The sequence below is a fragment of the Pelecanus crispus genome, chromosome 11, assembly GCF_030463565.1.
Source record: "Pelecanus crispus isolate bPelCri1 chromosome 11, bPelCri1.pri, whole genome shotgun sequence".
Classification (NCBI taxonomy): domain Eukaryota; kingdom Metazoa; phylum Chordata; class Aves; order Pelecaniformes; family Pelecanidae; genus Pelecanus; species Pelecanus crispus.
In genome coordinates this window covers 8,736,047-8,753,415 of record NC_134653.1, presented here as the reverse complement: position 1 = coordinate 8,753,415, position 17,369 = coordinate 8,736,047, and the positions used below count along the sequence as shown (strand labels likewise).

At 37.2% G+C, this 17,369-nt stretch overlaps 1 protein-coding gene across 1 annotated transcript; it reads right to left on the bottom strand.

The window, feature by feature from the left end:
• Positions 1-6,115: 6,115 nt before the first annotated feature.
• Positions 6,116-8,795, bottom strand: LOC104030347 (parvalbumin, thymic CPV3). Its single transcript, XM_009482032.2, has 4 exons — positions 8,735-8,795; positions 8,239-8,371; positions 7,690-7,799; positions 6,116-6,141 (listed from the first exon to the last, which is right to left on the bottom strand). Exons 1-4 carry the CDS (start codon positions 8,793-8,795, stop codon positions 6,116-6,118), a joined length of 330 nt encoding a protein of 109 aa, XP_009480307.1.
• Between the last annotated feature and the right edge of the window lie 8,574 nt (positions 8,796-17,369).

Sequence of the window (17,369 nt, the reverse complement as noted above, 5' to 3'; positions counted from 1 at the left end):
CTGCTGTGAGGGAGGGAAGGCACAAAATGGAGGAGGCTGCTGCTTGTGAGGGAGGGAAGGCACAAAACGGAAGGGGCTGCCTTCTGTGAGGCACAAAATGGAGGTGCTGGCTGGCTGTGAGGTCCAGTGAGCCAGGTGGGCAGCCATGGTGAGGCCCTCTCAGGCTGGTTCACATGGAGTTTGAATATGTGAATTCATATGAATGTAGTGTCTGTGCAGACTCCCTTTCCATGGGTGTGGAGCTCATCACCACCTTGGGTGTCATCTTTCCTGCCTGCATGCATGGTGTTTAACCCAAACCTCTCGAGAGCTGAGCAGCTCCTCATGTCGTGTGGATTGGACAGGTAGGAGCAACACAACAGGCTGAGCCGTAGCAGCAGACAGAGCATTTCCAGTCAGTGCCAGCCAGGTCTCAAACAGCTGTAGGAAATGTTTCCAAATCTGCAGAGGGAATCTGATTTATAATTTAATGCGGGTGTTTTCAGAGAGGCTATAGTGGAAGGTGACTCCTGCCTCTTGCCAGCATAAGAAAGCAGGATGGGGGAAGGTCCTGCTGTGCTGAGCTCCACAGGGTTTCTCTCAGCAGGGGCTGAGTAAGGATCAGGCCAAATGTGTCAGGATGAGGCATCCAAATACAGTAATTCTTGCTTCCTGCCCTACAGCTGTGAGTTAAAATTCAGCAGTGTGCGTAGATCAGCCCTTTAGAGTTATAGTCTGTCTGTTTAAAGGCTGCAACACAGATAAGACAATTTCTAGGAACATCCAGCCAGGGTTGAATAGATCAAATGAAAAAAGCAAAGTTGCCCCCCTTGCTTGTGCTATACTATGGGTGGGGGTGGTGGTGATCAGGTTTGCAGGCCAGAGTGGAAGTTAATTTCTTTATACTACTTGCTTAATGCAAAACATGGACATGCTTAAAATTGGTGGTATTGATAGTCAAGTTAGTTAATTTCTTACCAAAGAAATTATAAAACTGCAGTGACTGTGGATTGTGGCTTCTGTTGGGTTAAACCTTTAGATGTGTGTTTGTTCACGACTTAACACAGTGGAGATCCTGGTCTATGACTAGGGTGCCTATTTACTGCTCTAATACAAATACTGTTGCAAGGGATATATTATGGAGGCACATATGGCACATAATTGGTGATTGCTAAAGAACATGTTTCCGTGCCAAACTTTCCCTGCCAAACTTTCCCTAGGAAGGAAATTAATGTGTGTGTCGAGATTGCTAGAATATAGTTCTGCCCAGTGCAACCTCATCTGTAATTTGACATCGCTTTTGTTGGAAGTATTTGTGAGAATCTACAAAGAGTAAGTGATAACAGATTCAATTAAATTATTACATTTCTAATGTACAAATTAACAGGCCAGGAAGAAATTTCAATTATGGTTCCAATTTAATCCCATCTTCTTAATTGTATGTGCAGTAACACCACACCTTGACATTTGCAAAGTGGCATCAGATCACCCCGAGTTTGAAATGTGATTCCTAGCCCATGATTATGTAAAATTAAACTGCTGCATAAGTACATTGGGAATTTGACAGGACAACCCCTGCATCAAGAGACAAATAATTAACAACTTTGACTGATTTCCAATTTATTAAAAAAATTATGTTGGAGTAATAAATAGTATCTTCAGCATTGTGTAGTCATGCTTTTTGGTTTGTTGAGCCTATTTCTAGGTACTGTTTTGAGTATTTCCGTCAGCTGCATAGTAGCAGACTTAACAAAAAGGTACACTATAAATCACTCAGGGTGTTAGAGCTGACAGCTGTAAATAAATACAGCTGACAGCTCAAATAGCTGTTCCATTGACAGTATGTGGTCTAAATGTGTTAACAAATGTGTAGACTCAGCAGTTTGGGATTAGTTTAGCAAATAAATTACAAAATAGTGCTGTGATCCAGCAAAAGCACAATGCCTGTGTATCCCTGGTCTGCATGCCTTGTTAATACTGTAACAGTCCTTTGTAATTCTATGTGAAAATACAACACTGCAGCTAGATATAGGGGTCCTGCTAAGAGTATCATGCACCTTCCCCAGATTTCTTCTTAGTATGATGTCAAGGAATGTGATCAACTGAGTGTCATGGTGAGTAGAGATGGTTTAATAATGGATGCATTTGCTTTGCAGAGTCAGAAATTTCATAAAAGAAGGTAGTAAGTTTACACTAGCTTTGGTTGTGATTAAGGATACAAAGTCACTGAATAACAATAAAAAACTACTTTCGTGCAAAACTTGAGATATTTAAATGTTTTTATTTGTTTAATATGTTTGACAGAAATGCCTAGGTGTTGTTACTAGCCTGGATCTGTAGTACATGTGAAAGAAAAGCTGGGAAGAGAGGATGAGGAAGGGGCTAGGCCATTAAAAGGATTTCAGCTCTGAAGATGAACTATAGTAATATGTTAGTTATTTCCCTGCTGATCACAGCAAAAAATGAGAGAATTACATGAAGAATTATGTCACGTTTTGACATGTTTAAGGCATGGTGGTTTTTATGCTTAGAGTTTGAATAAAGCCACTATTTATTCTTTTATGTTTTAATTTTAACTATTCACAGACAGGGTAACATGGCACAAGGTATTATGGAGTAAATAATGTGAACATGAAATGGAACTCTGGACGCCTGTATTTTAATAGAATCACAAGTATTCGGGTATTTTCTAAAAATGTATTTTTATAGTTGTTTTGTGTAGTGAATAATTTTGGTGTACAATGTACAAGTGGTAATCTGATAACTGGTTGCAACTTTTGTTGCAATCTGTAAGCATGATTGTCAGTAGTAGCCGATTTCTGAATGCTGCCTCTCATGTCAATCTTTGTAGCGAATGCAGTTTATTAATGCAGTCCTTATTTCCATCCCGTTCATTAAATATATGATTATAGAAAGTGGCTGCTCATTCCCTTCAGTGAGCACCCATATCCACATATTAAATGATGATTAAATATGGTAAATATCTTTAGTTTTTCCTTCCTTGTCAGTCAACAAAGCCCTACCCAGGAGCTTTCTCAATTACAAGTCTCTACTTGAAACAATTGGAATTCTGCATACCATGTCTCTAGCAGGAGGCTTACTGATGGCATTTTGTTTCAGGCCATGGAGCAGACAGGTATCTCTGTCAGTGAGTAAATCCAGTCTGAGTTATCACTATCGTGTTTTACAAGAGCATTCAAAAGTATGATTTAGCATTTTAAGGATTCCAGGGAAGTGGTAAATGGTTTTATCTTTAAAAGTTTCTTCCACTTCAAAAATCCTACAAGTCAACAAGTTTTCCTTTACTTAAAATGTTCTCCCACAGAGAACAGTAATCTACTGGAGTAGCTGTTGTACTAGTAAGGTTTTTTAAGGTACTTTTTCCTGATGGAAATGCATGGAAAGGTTCCTTTAACTGCAATACTTTGGATGTTAGAGAGATCTCAGAATATCTTGAGTAAGTGGGTTCTATTTTTTCTGTTTGGTGCTGTAGTGTACAACTTGTATACAGTAATAAGCTATAAACAAACAATTGAGACATTTTGAATTAGTAATAATGAACAGGATTTTTCTAAAGCCTTTACTTACAAACTAGTTAAAAGGATACGGGTCAGGCCAAGAAGTGCTTCCCTAGTCTTTTTGTGCCTTGCCTCTTGGTTGGACCTAAGTATAGTTTGCAGTTCACATGTTTTACAGGAAGTTCAGATGCAGACAGATGTGATATATTCTTCTTTCTGGGAAATGAAGAAAGTTCTAATTTCACTCACAAATTTTTTGTGGGCCAGGGCACTGCACGAATCTTCTGTCCACCCTCTGTCCAGTGACCTGCTCCAGCAATGTGTTGCATCTTAGTGGAAAAAACCAGAATTTGTACTTTGCCTCTGGGTTTCTTTGTCTAGGTCCATGGTGCAAAGGCTGAAACATTGAGAGCAGCTAGAGTTCAGAGTGCAACAGCAACTGGAAAATTCTTTATTTTACATGCATTTGCCTGCCTGATGTAATATGATTAGTCAAGGTCAGGACACTTAATTGTGAGTGAAATGGAGAGCGATTTGTTTGTTACTTACATGTGAACTAGTCCAAGACCCTTCTGTCATCAGACTGGTTTCACTGCCAAGAACACACTTTATTTCTTGTGAATATCCTGTGACATCTGTCTTACACTATGAGAATCTCCATGGGTCAGATCCTCATGGGTCAGATCCTCAGCTTGTGTAAATCTCAGTAGTTCTGTTTAAGTCATTGATACTCTAGTGATTTCTGCCAGGTGAGTATATTTCATAACGTTAAGAAATCTTATTAAAATGCAGTGTTCATTTTTTATCAGTTTGTATTATTTTTGCGCAATAAAAGGAAAAGTTCTCAGGTGTGCTGAGTATACCAGCTTACAAACAACTTGTATGCTGCTTGAAAACATTTTGAAATGGGACAAAAATTCTGTTTTCAACCATCAACTGTTAAGAATTGTAGATTAACTTATACATGTTTTTTTAAAAGGCAGTAGATGTTTCTTCGCTGGTTCTCCAGTACTTGGCTCCCAAAAGAGTAGATGGCTGCAGAGAAGACGTGGAGGTGAGTATTCAGGGATGAATCGTTATAGAATTTGTATTGGCACAGCTGTCTAGGGTGTCCTGGAGGATGGCACTCCATGCACTTTTTTTCACACTTAGTAAAGGAGAAATTTAATTTATTTAACTGCTTTGGCTTTGATGATGAACATGTTTGAGGCCAACAGGAACTTTTCAGTTGCTGTTTTGTTCGGTTTGCAAAATACAGGTTGGGAGAGAGAAAAGGGCCTAGCATATCAAAGCGTTAGCCATATGGTCTCTGTCTTTGTGACTTTGTTGCTCTGAAAGATATATAGGCTTTCTTGCAAGTGCATTCAGATTCTTTAGTCTCTTTCCCAGCAATAGGTGGTTATCTCATAAACAATTCAGCTCTGGTTTTCATGTTTTTCTGCACTATTACCAGTATTTATAGAGACTTTTGAAAAGAAAAAAATGCAGTTAAATTTGAATGTAGTCATTTGCAGCAAAGGAAGAAATGCATTGAAACTGTAGTGACTACACCATTCACTTTGCTGAAGAGGCTTCTCTTGTGTTCTAGTGACTCCTACAAGCTGCATGTGTGTGAACTGCAGTATATAGCACTTGTTAATATTGCGACAACAAATGAATATATAAATACTCCATCAGAGCATCTGAACATCTCTCTTTTCTAATCACTGAATTGTTTATTCATAAAAAGAGACTTCTTCAGTATCCCCAGAGACAGATACTTGTGTGAAGGACATCTTTACTATGGCAGACATAGCCTGGAGATACCGGGTAGAGTACGTTGGAGCTTTCTCAATATGCATTTCTACAAATTCTCTCTCCACACTTTTAGTCCTCCCTATTGAGAAAGCTAGAAAATACCACCAAGAAGATATCTTTTACTTCCCCTCTGCATTTTAAAGCCTCGCAGTTATCTGAAACCTCAAGTCCATAAAGGCTTGCCTTTTAATTCTTTCTGCACAAAAGCATGTGGTTTTTGCTTTCTTGTTCTCTTAATTGGCTAATGTAAAAAGAGTGGTTTGAAACTGCAACATGCTCATGCAGAAACTACTTCTTAAGCAAAAACGTATGACTGCATTTCACTTGGAAGTCAGTGAGAGATCTTATCCTCATCTACCTCACAACTATATCTGAGCTCCTAGTCTTTGATGAAGATCTGAGTGTTTTGAGAACTCTAAGCTTAATCCCGAAGGCTTATTGTAAATGGAACTCCCACTGATTTCAAAAGATGTTCCATATATGAAGGTCTGATAAGATCAAGATCTTGGAGGGATTAACACTTTTAGTTTAAGAATTCACGTTTCAGTTTAGCAGTCAGAAAAATAGACACAAGCTACCGAATATGATTGATTTTTATTGGATATTTTTAAGGGAAGTGTCTGCTAAAGTAGAGTTTAGAACATGGTAAATGGTCCACACAATGAAAAAAAAAATCATTAATCAGTGGTTCATTATGTTGCTAAGGCAATGAACAAATAACAGACACTGTCAAGATAAATAAGGGACTCCTCATTTTCAATGTTTTGGAGTGTCTTGCGCAGATTCATCCCAATTCTGTCTTGTTTGGTCCTTTTGAACCTCTAAGACTGCACCATTTCCTGGAATTCTGTGAAAGATAAGAGAATATTTACAGTAGAAATATTAAAATGAAAGGATTAGGCATAAAAGATTAGTGGCTTGTCAAGAGATTTAGAATAGGAATGAACAGGAAACAATTACTTGATAGATGACCAGAGGAGAAGAAACATGTATGGAAGAGAGACATTATCTAAACTTCCTCTCATGAACAACAGATGGAAAGGCAGTGTTTTGCTGACATTTATAAGGAATAATAAAATCTTCAAGGCAATTTTAGCCTTCTCTCTGCATAATACTCATCTTTGGCAAAAATAATGGAATGGCTAATATGGAATTTGAGTAAGAAGAGGTTAAGAGCTGAAGTAAAAGAATGAAAAGTGAGTCCATGTGTCTTATTAGCTGTTTGTAATGCTTCAGCAGTTGAGCAGTGTTGATTTAGAGCACAGTCTCAAGCCAAAAACGTTGTGCAGTTCCATGTGGTATGATACTGAAGTATTGTGTTGTACAATAAGATATTGTTATTTGGAAGATCTTTTAAATGTTTGGCTTCTGTCAGAGTATCTGATCAGTCCTGTCCCTGAACAACTGTATTAATATATAGATTGCTTCATAAATCATGTGTGTTTATTCTGGCACATTTCCTAAGGAGCTGGATTTAATTCCTTCCAAAGAAAGAAACAGAAGGGTTCTGTCCTCCTAGCACCATGAACTAGGGAATTTGCACACCAGCGCATTCCCTAAGCCCCTTTCATGCTCGTATAGGCAGCTTGCTTCTCTCATGGGGCAAGTTGCCATTGGCTGCAAGCCTTTTGTGTGAGTGTGTGCTTCCTGTTCAAAATGGGATACAGAAATACGGAATTACGAGATCAGGAGGTTTCTGCACTGAGCAGCCATTAAATCACACTGGCATTTCCATGGGGTGAGTGCAATATGCTGCTTCCTAAACCAGCTGCTCCTTCCTATCTGGTCCTTAACCTGCCACTGAAGAAAAATAGCATCCATCCCCATGCACAGAGCCTGTTGTGGGATCTGGTGTCAGGGTAGTGACACTTGATCGTTCTGTTCTCCTTAGTATGCAAAACAAATATTGAACTACATGCTGCTAGCTCTTGTGTATTGTGAATGATTTCACTGGCTAGTGGAATTTCTGTTGGGAGATAACTGCTGTCAATGATCTGATGTATGTGCTGTTGATTCTCCTGTGTGGAGCTGGTTCTTTTGTCCTTGATTTTACATTTGTGTGTTACAAGTGTTGCTAGTTCTGCTTTACATCAGAGTAAGTGGGGGGGAGAAACAAGGGGCAGTTCCTTTCAAAACAACTGGAAATTTGTGAGTGGCAATGAGAAAGTTCCTTAGGGCAGCCTGGGTGGGTTTTTTTGACTTGCTTGTGCAAAAGGAGTTGCAGAGATGAACCTGTAGGATCAGGGACTGTTTCCGCCCTTAAGCAGGTTGCTTCTGCAAGGGTTTCAGTAAAATCACTGGAGGTACATTAATGTACCATCAACATGAAAGAGAATCACACATAATTTACAATACATCCTGAGGAGTCTTTTTCTGTATATAAATAAGCTAATACCTTCAGCCCCAATTTTACCGTCCCCGTCATGATCTGCAGCTGCCAAGAAGGTCTTGGTTTCTGAGGTAGTTAACACTCTGGCTCCACACTCAAACCTCTGAAGGAAATACCTAGGAAGAAAACAACTTTGATTGTGATTTTCACAGAATATTATTCTTTTATGCTGGCTGTATAATCAAACTGATAGCTATCTATAAATAAATTATTTACCCCAATATCTAAGTCCTCCAAACGCTGCTTTGTTTGACAACCTAAATCTTAGTCATATACATTTCTGCTTTGTAAGTCCAGCCCTGATACAACTGATTCTGCCCACCACCAAAATCCAGTCCCAGGGAGTTATTTTTTTCTATACTGACCATTAAAGGCAGGTATTTACTAATCTGTTTTTCTCTGTAGGGTTTATCTACTTAAATACACCTTTCACAATCTGCTGAAGGCTTTATCAATGTTTAGCGTCACTTGTGCTCACATTTACAGAACATTCTGGAAAGAAAAAAGTGCTGATTTTTGAATAGCCTCTAAATAGTTAACACAGAAAATCCTTACTTGAGCTCATCTTCCTCAATAAAGCCACTTTGATCATTGTCGAGAATCTGGAAGATCTCCTTGAGCTGGCTGTTACTCTTTTTAGACATCCCACTGATCTGAAAGAATTTTTTGGGACTAAAGGAATCTGGAGCTGCAAATAAATTAATAAATAAATTAACCCCAGACCGCTGCATTCACTGTTCCTAAATGGTCTGAGGATGCTGCTTTGTTACACTTTAATTGTTCTAAACATGAATGATAGATAAAGCCTGTCAAAGAATGAATTTTGCCATACTGCACCATACCCTCCTAAACATCAAAAAAAATCACATGAGGGTAAGTTACAAACTGACAATATAAACAGTCATGAACAAATATACTGTGACAGCTATGTAAAGAGGTTACAGAAATCTGTTTACAGTATGTGCTTGTTCAGTATTCCTTTGGGACTGAGTTAAATTTTCCATGTGTTACACAAAATAGTAGATTTTTAGAGTTTTAATTGTTTTCTCACCTTGGCAGTCTCGCAGAGCAGCAGCAATATCAGAAGGGCTTAGAATGTCTGTAAGGCTCATTTTAAACCTGTGCAAAATAGAATATTACAATCAGATTTGTGAAACACAAATGCATCTTACAACAGATTTGTTTTTTCAGTGTTTCAAAGAATGCTGTAAGGCTAACAAGACTTCTAAGGGTAGATGAATCTAATTGATCAAACTGACATCACTGCTATTCCTAAACAAGTTAGAAGATTTAGTATGTTACTTCCTAAAAAATAGCAGTGCTGAAGTAATACTTTTTAATGAGATGGATTAAGTAAACGATGTTGTGGGTTGATGATCAATTTTTTTATCATTTACCTGCATCCTATTTAAGTACAGCACATTTTTAAACTCTGTGTAGGTGTTAATCTAATAATTAGGCTTACTGGAATGCATGGCATCTGGCAATACAAATAACACGATATGCAGAGGAAAAAAGAAAGTCAAGAAGGTTTGCTTCTCTTTTCTCCCCCAACAGCTCTGAAGAATAAAAAGAAAACTGATACTTATCTCTATAAGGTCCATCTGTATGTAATTCCAGCAATTAAAATTAAAATCTCAGAACAAAGGTTATTGTACTTACTACCGGTGCAGCTCTGCACAGTAATTTAGTTTAATTAATCTCAAGTCAGCTGCTCACCTTTATCGTTTTCTCAGCTAGGCAAAGGAAAAATGGCTGAGGAGATACCAGGCAAAACAGTAATGTTGGCTCTGGCTTGCCATTCTGGCTTATAAAGGATTCAAAAGGTGACAATAACCACTACTTAGGTTACTGTTTCATGGATCAAATGTTTGATTTGAGACCTAGCTCAAATTTCTTCCTTAACTAATTAAACTTTTCTTTCTATTTATATCCTAAGATAATATGGACAAGAAGAACAGGTTTTTTAATAAATCCACTTGTGCTTAATTAAGTACAACTCTGCCATCAAAACATAGCTTTTCAATCTCCAAGGATGCTAAAGATTTTCAGTTAACCTCTGGAGCTTAAAGTCACTCATTGGAAGATGACTCCAGCAGTCAAATCCTTATGAAAAGAAACTAGCTTGGTTTCCCCAAGATCCTTTGGAATGTATAAAGGAAGTTGGAGGTGAAAGATCAGAGGTGGCAATGTGTCATTCTGACAGATCACTTGTCACTAGGGGAGAGGAAAGCATGCTATAATTTGGGGTGATCTTTCTACAGTAAGCTTCATTTTGTATTTCCTGACCATTTTCTAAATTACAGTGCTGTCCTTAATCAGGGGTAGAACAGAAATCAATGCTTTCAGGGACAGCAAAACTCTGAAACTAGGTAAAGCTGAATAAGTTAATATTGTTGTCTGTATTCCTTGGAAGATTATGTATAATCAGATGGCCTACTTAGTAATCTATTTTGAATATTTTAAGTTACATGAAATCAATAATAGACTTACTTGAAGTTGTAGGAATCAGACTTTGTTAGTGGGCAGATAGATTTATACACATTTTACTACACACACTCTCACGATCTATTTCCTTAATATGAAATTAAAATTGTAGGTATAAATAACTGGGGGTTTATTATGTATTTCAAGAGCATTAATTTTGGAAAAAATCTTAAGAAAATGGGGAACAGCAGACAGGAGGTTTTCCTCCTCAGACAAAAACCTCTTTCTTTCTTTAAGGAGGTTTATGCGGACAAAATTCGAGGATGAAGACCAGTAAAAAACACGTGTATTTTGGTTAGAGTTTATTGTATAACAGTCTATTATGGTATCTAAAGTAATATTCTCCTAATACATGAGCATTGTTTTATTTTTTAATGAATGGAAATAGCATGGTATACTGAACAAATATTTTTTATAGTAGCAAAAGTTACAAATGGTGCTGTGGAGTAGAGTAGTAATATATCTAAGCCTTGGTGTAAGTTAATGGGCTACAGTGGGTTTACTCCTGATTGGTTTAATAACAGTGAGAAAAGTGTCAAGCACAGCAATTGTTCCATAGCACCTGCTTGTCTGAATTTGGGTAGAGAAACATAAGGTATAATTGATATGAAAAAGCAGACATCATTTAATGATACTTTTACCTTTTTTGCTATCTCTTTTGTATGCAAAAGATGGTGGCATAAATCACAAATACTCTGATTTACCTTTAATCCCAAATATCAGCTGTCTAGTAATGAAAGAATGCTCTCTCCTATCTCTTTCAGTAGGAAAACTTTATAGTAATCTAGACGAACACTTTCCTATTAAACCTAAGAACCATGGGCTGTATTGTCTGATTAAAACAAATTGAACAATGCTGATTTGTTGAAGATCTGATCTCAGGTCTTTTGGTGTTCTTTCTGTTTATCTTCTTCATTCACTACTATATATTCATATTGCTCTCTGTCTGAGATTTGCATGATACTATGATCTATCAGACAGTGGCAGTGGGAATGAAGTGCATACTGTGCTTCTACAGCATCATCCTGAAATAGCTTTCATCCTTATAGGTACTTTTTTGCACTCTGTTGTGAATTTTCTCCTTTATGATCATCTCAAGTTGATACGAGTTTTAACAGAAGGGTTTTTTACTGATTCCTCTTGACATTTTTACTGCCAAGATGTTTCTAGAGAAAAGGGTTTTTTTTAGACCTCTGTGATAGTACCATAGATGTTACGTTATAAGTAGGCTTCCTTTATTTCTGCTTGCTCCTACACACTGCTCATTGAACTGCTTGCTTTGTTTAAATTTTTGACTTGCCTTACAACACTAATTATTAAAAGCTAATGAGAATGAGGAAATTGAAATGAAGGAGAGGGAAATAGTATATAATATAATAATATAATACTCAAGCTCAAAATGTGTCTTCAGCTAATTCAGGCATTGTATTAAAATATAAGCGCCGAATGCTCAAAGAATGGCATCTGATTACCTCATACACTCTGCCATGGCACACAGGGTACTGAACTGTTTTCACATGTATTCAGCAGTAGTAAAGTAGCCAGAATTAGTATTATATTAAAATATGATCTCAAATAAAAGTGAGCCAGTTGCTACAGTAAGTTCACTATTATTGCTTACGAAGGGATCTTTTAATGTTTGAAATTCAACACTGACAACAAAAGTGATGCTAATCCTGGCTGAAAGATGGTTTACAAAAGCCTAAAAGAGCTGAATTTCAGAATCAAATTGATGTCACTGTATATTGATACAGGTGGGAATCTAGGGTTACTGCGTTTTATTTATTTATTAATGACACTTCATCTGAAGTACAGGTTTCCCTCCACTACAATTAGAATGAAATGATCAGGGATGAATATATTATATAAAGGGATGTTTTATTTAGATAATCTATTTTATAGCTAAATTATCTGCCTGTTTCCTTACTTCTGGGGTATGTGTTAGCTTAGGTGATTGTAATCACTTCAGGGATTCAAAACCTGAGATCTATGAAAGAAATTTTCTAAAAGATACTGTGCAAACAATGTAATGCTATAAAGAAAATACCTAATAATTCAACCAGAACAACAGCTGCTAGGTAATGGGCAGTTAATAATAGTGCAAAATCTGAGTACAGAATCTGAGTATTGCACAGTTTCCAGGAATGTTTAGCAGTTATTCCTATGAAATTAAAGAAAAATTATTAATTTTTGTTTGTTTATTTGGTTTTTGGTTTTTTTCTCTACTAGGGACATCTGAAACTGCTATTGAGTTGTTCATCTGAAGATTTATGTACTTGTATAACTTCTGTTGTTTTCCTCTGAGGTGTCTTTATGCACAGTATATACAGGAATATTAAAGCAATTTTTTTTGTTTCAGACTTCCAGAATTAAACTTGAAGGTGTAGTTCTGAGAAATACAGAACACTGATATTGATAAGTTCTTGCTAGAAACCTAAACATATAAAACAATTGTTTTCAAATCAAGTACCATTCACTTCTCTAATAAGCAGAGGAAAGTTGTATTTTGGTAAATCATTGACAGGTTGTGGAATAGTCTTGTACTCTTTGTGTTCTGTTTGGTATAAAGTACAGAGTTAATTAGCAGTGGCAATCAACCAAAGATGTGTCTTCAAGCAGATGCAAAAGAAACATCAGCAGTTGTCTCAGGTGAGATCAGAGGAGAGGTGTTAGCCTGAGACCAACTACAATAGTGTAAAGAGATGCTGTAGCAGCTGTTCTAAAACCCCAACAGCTCCATCTTTCAGCCCTGGTTGTGTTAGGGCCGGAACAATTGTATCATGATCCTGGATAACAGATTCTGCCTTTGTAATGAGTTTAGAAGTAACTAAAATAGTATCTACTCAGTAGCCTATGTGGTTGATCATTAATGTTGATGTCTCAGTGGTGATGGCAGAGGATCTTAGTGTGAATATAGTTATAATAATTGAAAAGGGCCTTTACAACAAAATGAGTTCTATCCTGCCACTTCAAGTTGTCTCTGAAGGCACATGCTTTCATCATAACAGCAATAATTACAGAATCTGATTTGAATGGTTGCTTGGGCCATAGTATTTTACCATATTTAACAAAGAAGTTTAAGAACATAGTTTAGTATTTGACTTTTCTGCTACTATGCATTATTACAATGAAGGATGAAATCCAGGCCTTGGAAGCCTCGGTGACAAAGCTTTCTTTCCCTGCAGCAAGTAGAGGATATTACCCAGAGCACTGAGCAGAGACCTGGACTGTAGAATACAGGATACAAGATACATCCTGCAGCACTGTGGGTCTGGAGCTAAACGAAGACAGGTACTTCTCTCATGTTAGGAGAAATGTCTTGTGTACTTTCCCCAGTTTAAATTATGTCCTTATCATTTTGTGTAAATGAGATTGATTTTTGTTTGAAAATAATAGCAGAATAGAATAACATAACTGATTAATAGCATAACTAATTCACAGAGATTGTTCTGATCAGGATAGTTTTTCACTTAAAAAGCTGTGCTGGAAGATCTCTGCTAGCATTTCGTATACTAGGTGTTTGTCTTTAAATGCACTTGCAAGTGCTTCTGTGACTCAGTAACACAATTTTCTGTCTCTGACCTTACATGTAATTGTCTAAGATGTTTCTGTCTGCTGTCAGCATTATAGACAGTGTCAGATAGAGTGATCTTTAAAAGTCTAAATTTTTCAGATTTTCTGTGTATTTTAAGAATAACTGTGCCCTAAGGTTGGAGGCTGCGAAATAATCTGGATGATGCCTTTTGTGACATGTAAAAGATACGTACAGTGGTACTATACTGTTACCAAAGGCACATGGCTGTATTTCACTATGACCCGCAGTGTAAGAAGCCATGGTAAAATAAAGCAAATGGCACTGCAGTGGTTCCAACTATTTCTATATTCACTGCCTGTCCTCACTGATATCAGTGGGTTTTCTGCCATTAATTCCAGCAGTGAGGTATAGTGAGGAATAAAGTAAAAATACCGTGTAATTAGAGTTAACCTTATCATAAGTAATCATCAAAAGTCACTTGTTTAACAGAAATGGCCTTCTACATAAAGGAGAAGCAGGTGTCTGGATTCAGACAAGCGCTTAAAACACACACATAAAGCATGTGACAAAATTCCATTGACAAAAGGCAACCACATATGTAGGAACTCTGGTGGAAAGGGTTGGATAGAAGCATTTGCAGAATACAGACCAATGTCTCAGACCTCCAAATTTCTGATTCCAGAAGAGTGTTCTTCATCTTAAGGGAGCTGTGTGGGAACATATGTTTATGATTATACAGCAGTCTTTCCAGCTGTGGCCTTACAGGCACAATTTGAAGAGCTTTTTTAAAGTGCATGATAAGCAATTACAGAAATGTTACAGTACCTGACAGCTTGTGTGAGTGAGAGACAGAGAGGAAAAGAAATAAAGTAAGTGTGTTCTCGTAGACAAAAAACAGCATTTTCTCCACCAATCTGCTTAGTGGTAATACTGAAAGAAGGAAAGGTCTGAAAACACACCTAGTCACAAGCTCTTCTTAACTTTCTGGAGTGATCACTGAAGCTGGTATCAGACTTGCCTTGTCATTAATTTTTTACTGTTCTTAATGGAATGGTAAGTGGTAAAATTGTCTTAGATTTGTAGACATAGCAGGCTAATCAGTGTGGTAAGTGTGGTTACGTAAAGGAGCTGCCTGCTCACTCAAAAGTTACCTGAGCTGTCTGTGCCTTTCTCTCTCATTTAGCGATTAATATTGGTACGATGCTTGAAGATCTTCAGCTGACCTGTATTACATGGTGAAAATGTAAAACATAGTATCAGCTGAGATACATAGCATTTTCTGACAATAATGAGAGCTTTTAGCCCTGCAATCAGACTGCACTTACTAATTCCTCAGAATTTCCTTTGTTTACTGCTCTCCTGGGATGACATTGAAATCATAAATGTGAATTTGTTTGATGGATAATTCTTTTTTCACTGTTAAGGCAAATTCTACAATATTAGGGCCAGATTCATTCATTAGAGTTAATGGAAATATATTTTTGGCTAACATATAAGACATGAACACATTATTGAGTATTCATTAAAGTCCTGTAGATTGCTTTAATTTTGTATAATATGATGATTTCCCCAACATGGTATTGACGTTTATCTCCTTCTCCATAATGTCTTATCATAAATGTGTTATGCGTCAGAACCACTATAGCATTACAGATAATTTTGAAATGAAGATTTTTGATCTGCAAATACTGAAACATCTTCTTAAATAGCTCCAACAAAGAGTATGAGACAGTTGTTGTACAGGTTTTTGCAAGATTAATGCCCAAGAACAGACTTTTCAAGAGTTCCAGATTTTCTGGAAAGAGTACACAGGAGTAACTATGATGTTGGAAGTATAATGTTCTGGATGGTTAAAGCCATCTAGATTTTTTTTAAAGGCTGTTTGGAAGTCTGTTTATTTTTATCACATATGTAAGCCTAAACAAACCCATACACTGTAGTGTCTAGTTAGATACTGTTAGCACTTAGGTCATTTTTGTAACCGAATTTGATTGCTCTGTGTGTTTGTATTATGACAAAATCGTGATGACATCATCACACTGTTACTTTTCAACCAGAACCCTAACAGTGCACAAGCTGGGTGAACTTCAGTTAATGAGCAACTGTTCAGAATTTTGCATTCTCCTCACTCCTTATTTCTGGCTTCCTATTTCAATCTGTCTGTAAAGAAAAAAAAGTTAATTTCTTAGCAATTTTTTGTGGTGCTCTTCATTTTATTATACTTTCCTCACAAATATTTATGTATTTATTTTTACAACCCTGTGAGATGCATTATGTTGTTTTTGGTTTTGAGATTGAGAAAAGCAGCAGAACATTGATTATTGAGGCAATGTGCTCCAGTTTGCCATTATGGAGCACCAGGGACTTGATTTTTCAAAGTGCTTTTCACCTAGTTGTATCCAAAACACCGCTCCCTTTACCTTCAGTTGCATTTGTGAGGGTTGTAAAAACGCATCTTCTCTAATTAGACATTCATGCAAAATGAACAACTTAGAATTGTGGTAACAATTAATACTCTTTCCTAATTTTACCATAAACTGTGTTGATATGATTAAAGGGTACCGAATCTCTGTTCTGGCTCTCTGTGTGCAGACCTCCAAGTCTCATACTGACAGAGAGGGGAACTCTGGGCTCCCGACTCCTACCCCTGTGCAGGTAAACCCATGTCTTGTTTCTTTGTATCTCTGTGCCAAGGTGCGCAACTCGCCAAGCACAGCTGGTATGCTGGATATTTAGTGCCATATGGATGGCACTAGAGGGCATTCAGTGTGCAATAAGGTATTTATTCCCCAACTGCAAACTAGCACCACAGACCTTTCCTGAGACCTCCATTCTGCTCCCAAGATCTGCGGCATAGGGTTCCCTCCTTTGGAAAGCAAAATGTTAGCATTCTGTGTTCAGAGATGATTTAATCTGGCGAAACTGACTCATCAACAGAAGTGGGCAGGTGGGATACTAGAAGTGTTCTGACTTGAATTAATTCAGGCAGATAGAATACTCTTCTAAGGTCTTGTAAGTGGAACAATAGTGCCATCAGGTGGGCGGGAAGGTAAATGATTCCTTGGAGAATTTTGAATGCATTGCTATTTCAGAGGTCTAGATTTGTCTTGGATCCAGTTGATCTTGTATTAAAATTGACAGCTTAATTAGTGCTAGGTCCGGCCATTTATTAGTGTATGAAACATAATCAATTGCATAAAGAATGACATAAAAACTTATGGGACATTAAATATACCTCTTGATTAAATACACTGCTACCAGTTGCTGTAAACAGGTTTTACACCTGGACATTTTATTCATTCTAGTGTTTTACAACAGGTGCTAGCTATTTATGCAAATATTGAAAATTAAATGGCCCACAGAGATGCTTTTGATTTCTTCTTCTCTTAATATTTTTACTAGTATCTTTAATGCCCAAAATTGAGATGAGCAGAGTATATTCCAATTCAGTCTCCCAGTGGTATAAAGACTTTCTGCTACAAACGTTGGCGAATGTGTTTTAAGTAGTGCTTGCACTACTTCAAATGTTTTCCAGCAATATCAAATCACTTGCCAGCACTTGTTCATGATCTTCCAGGGTACAAAATGTGTAAATAAATAGTAGGCTGGCAATAGGAAAGATTGTGTATGGCACAGATATCTTGGTCTTTATCTTGACTGCTTG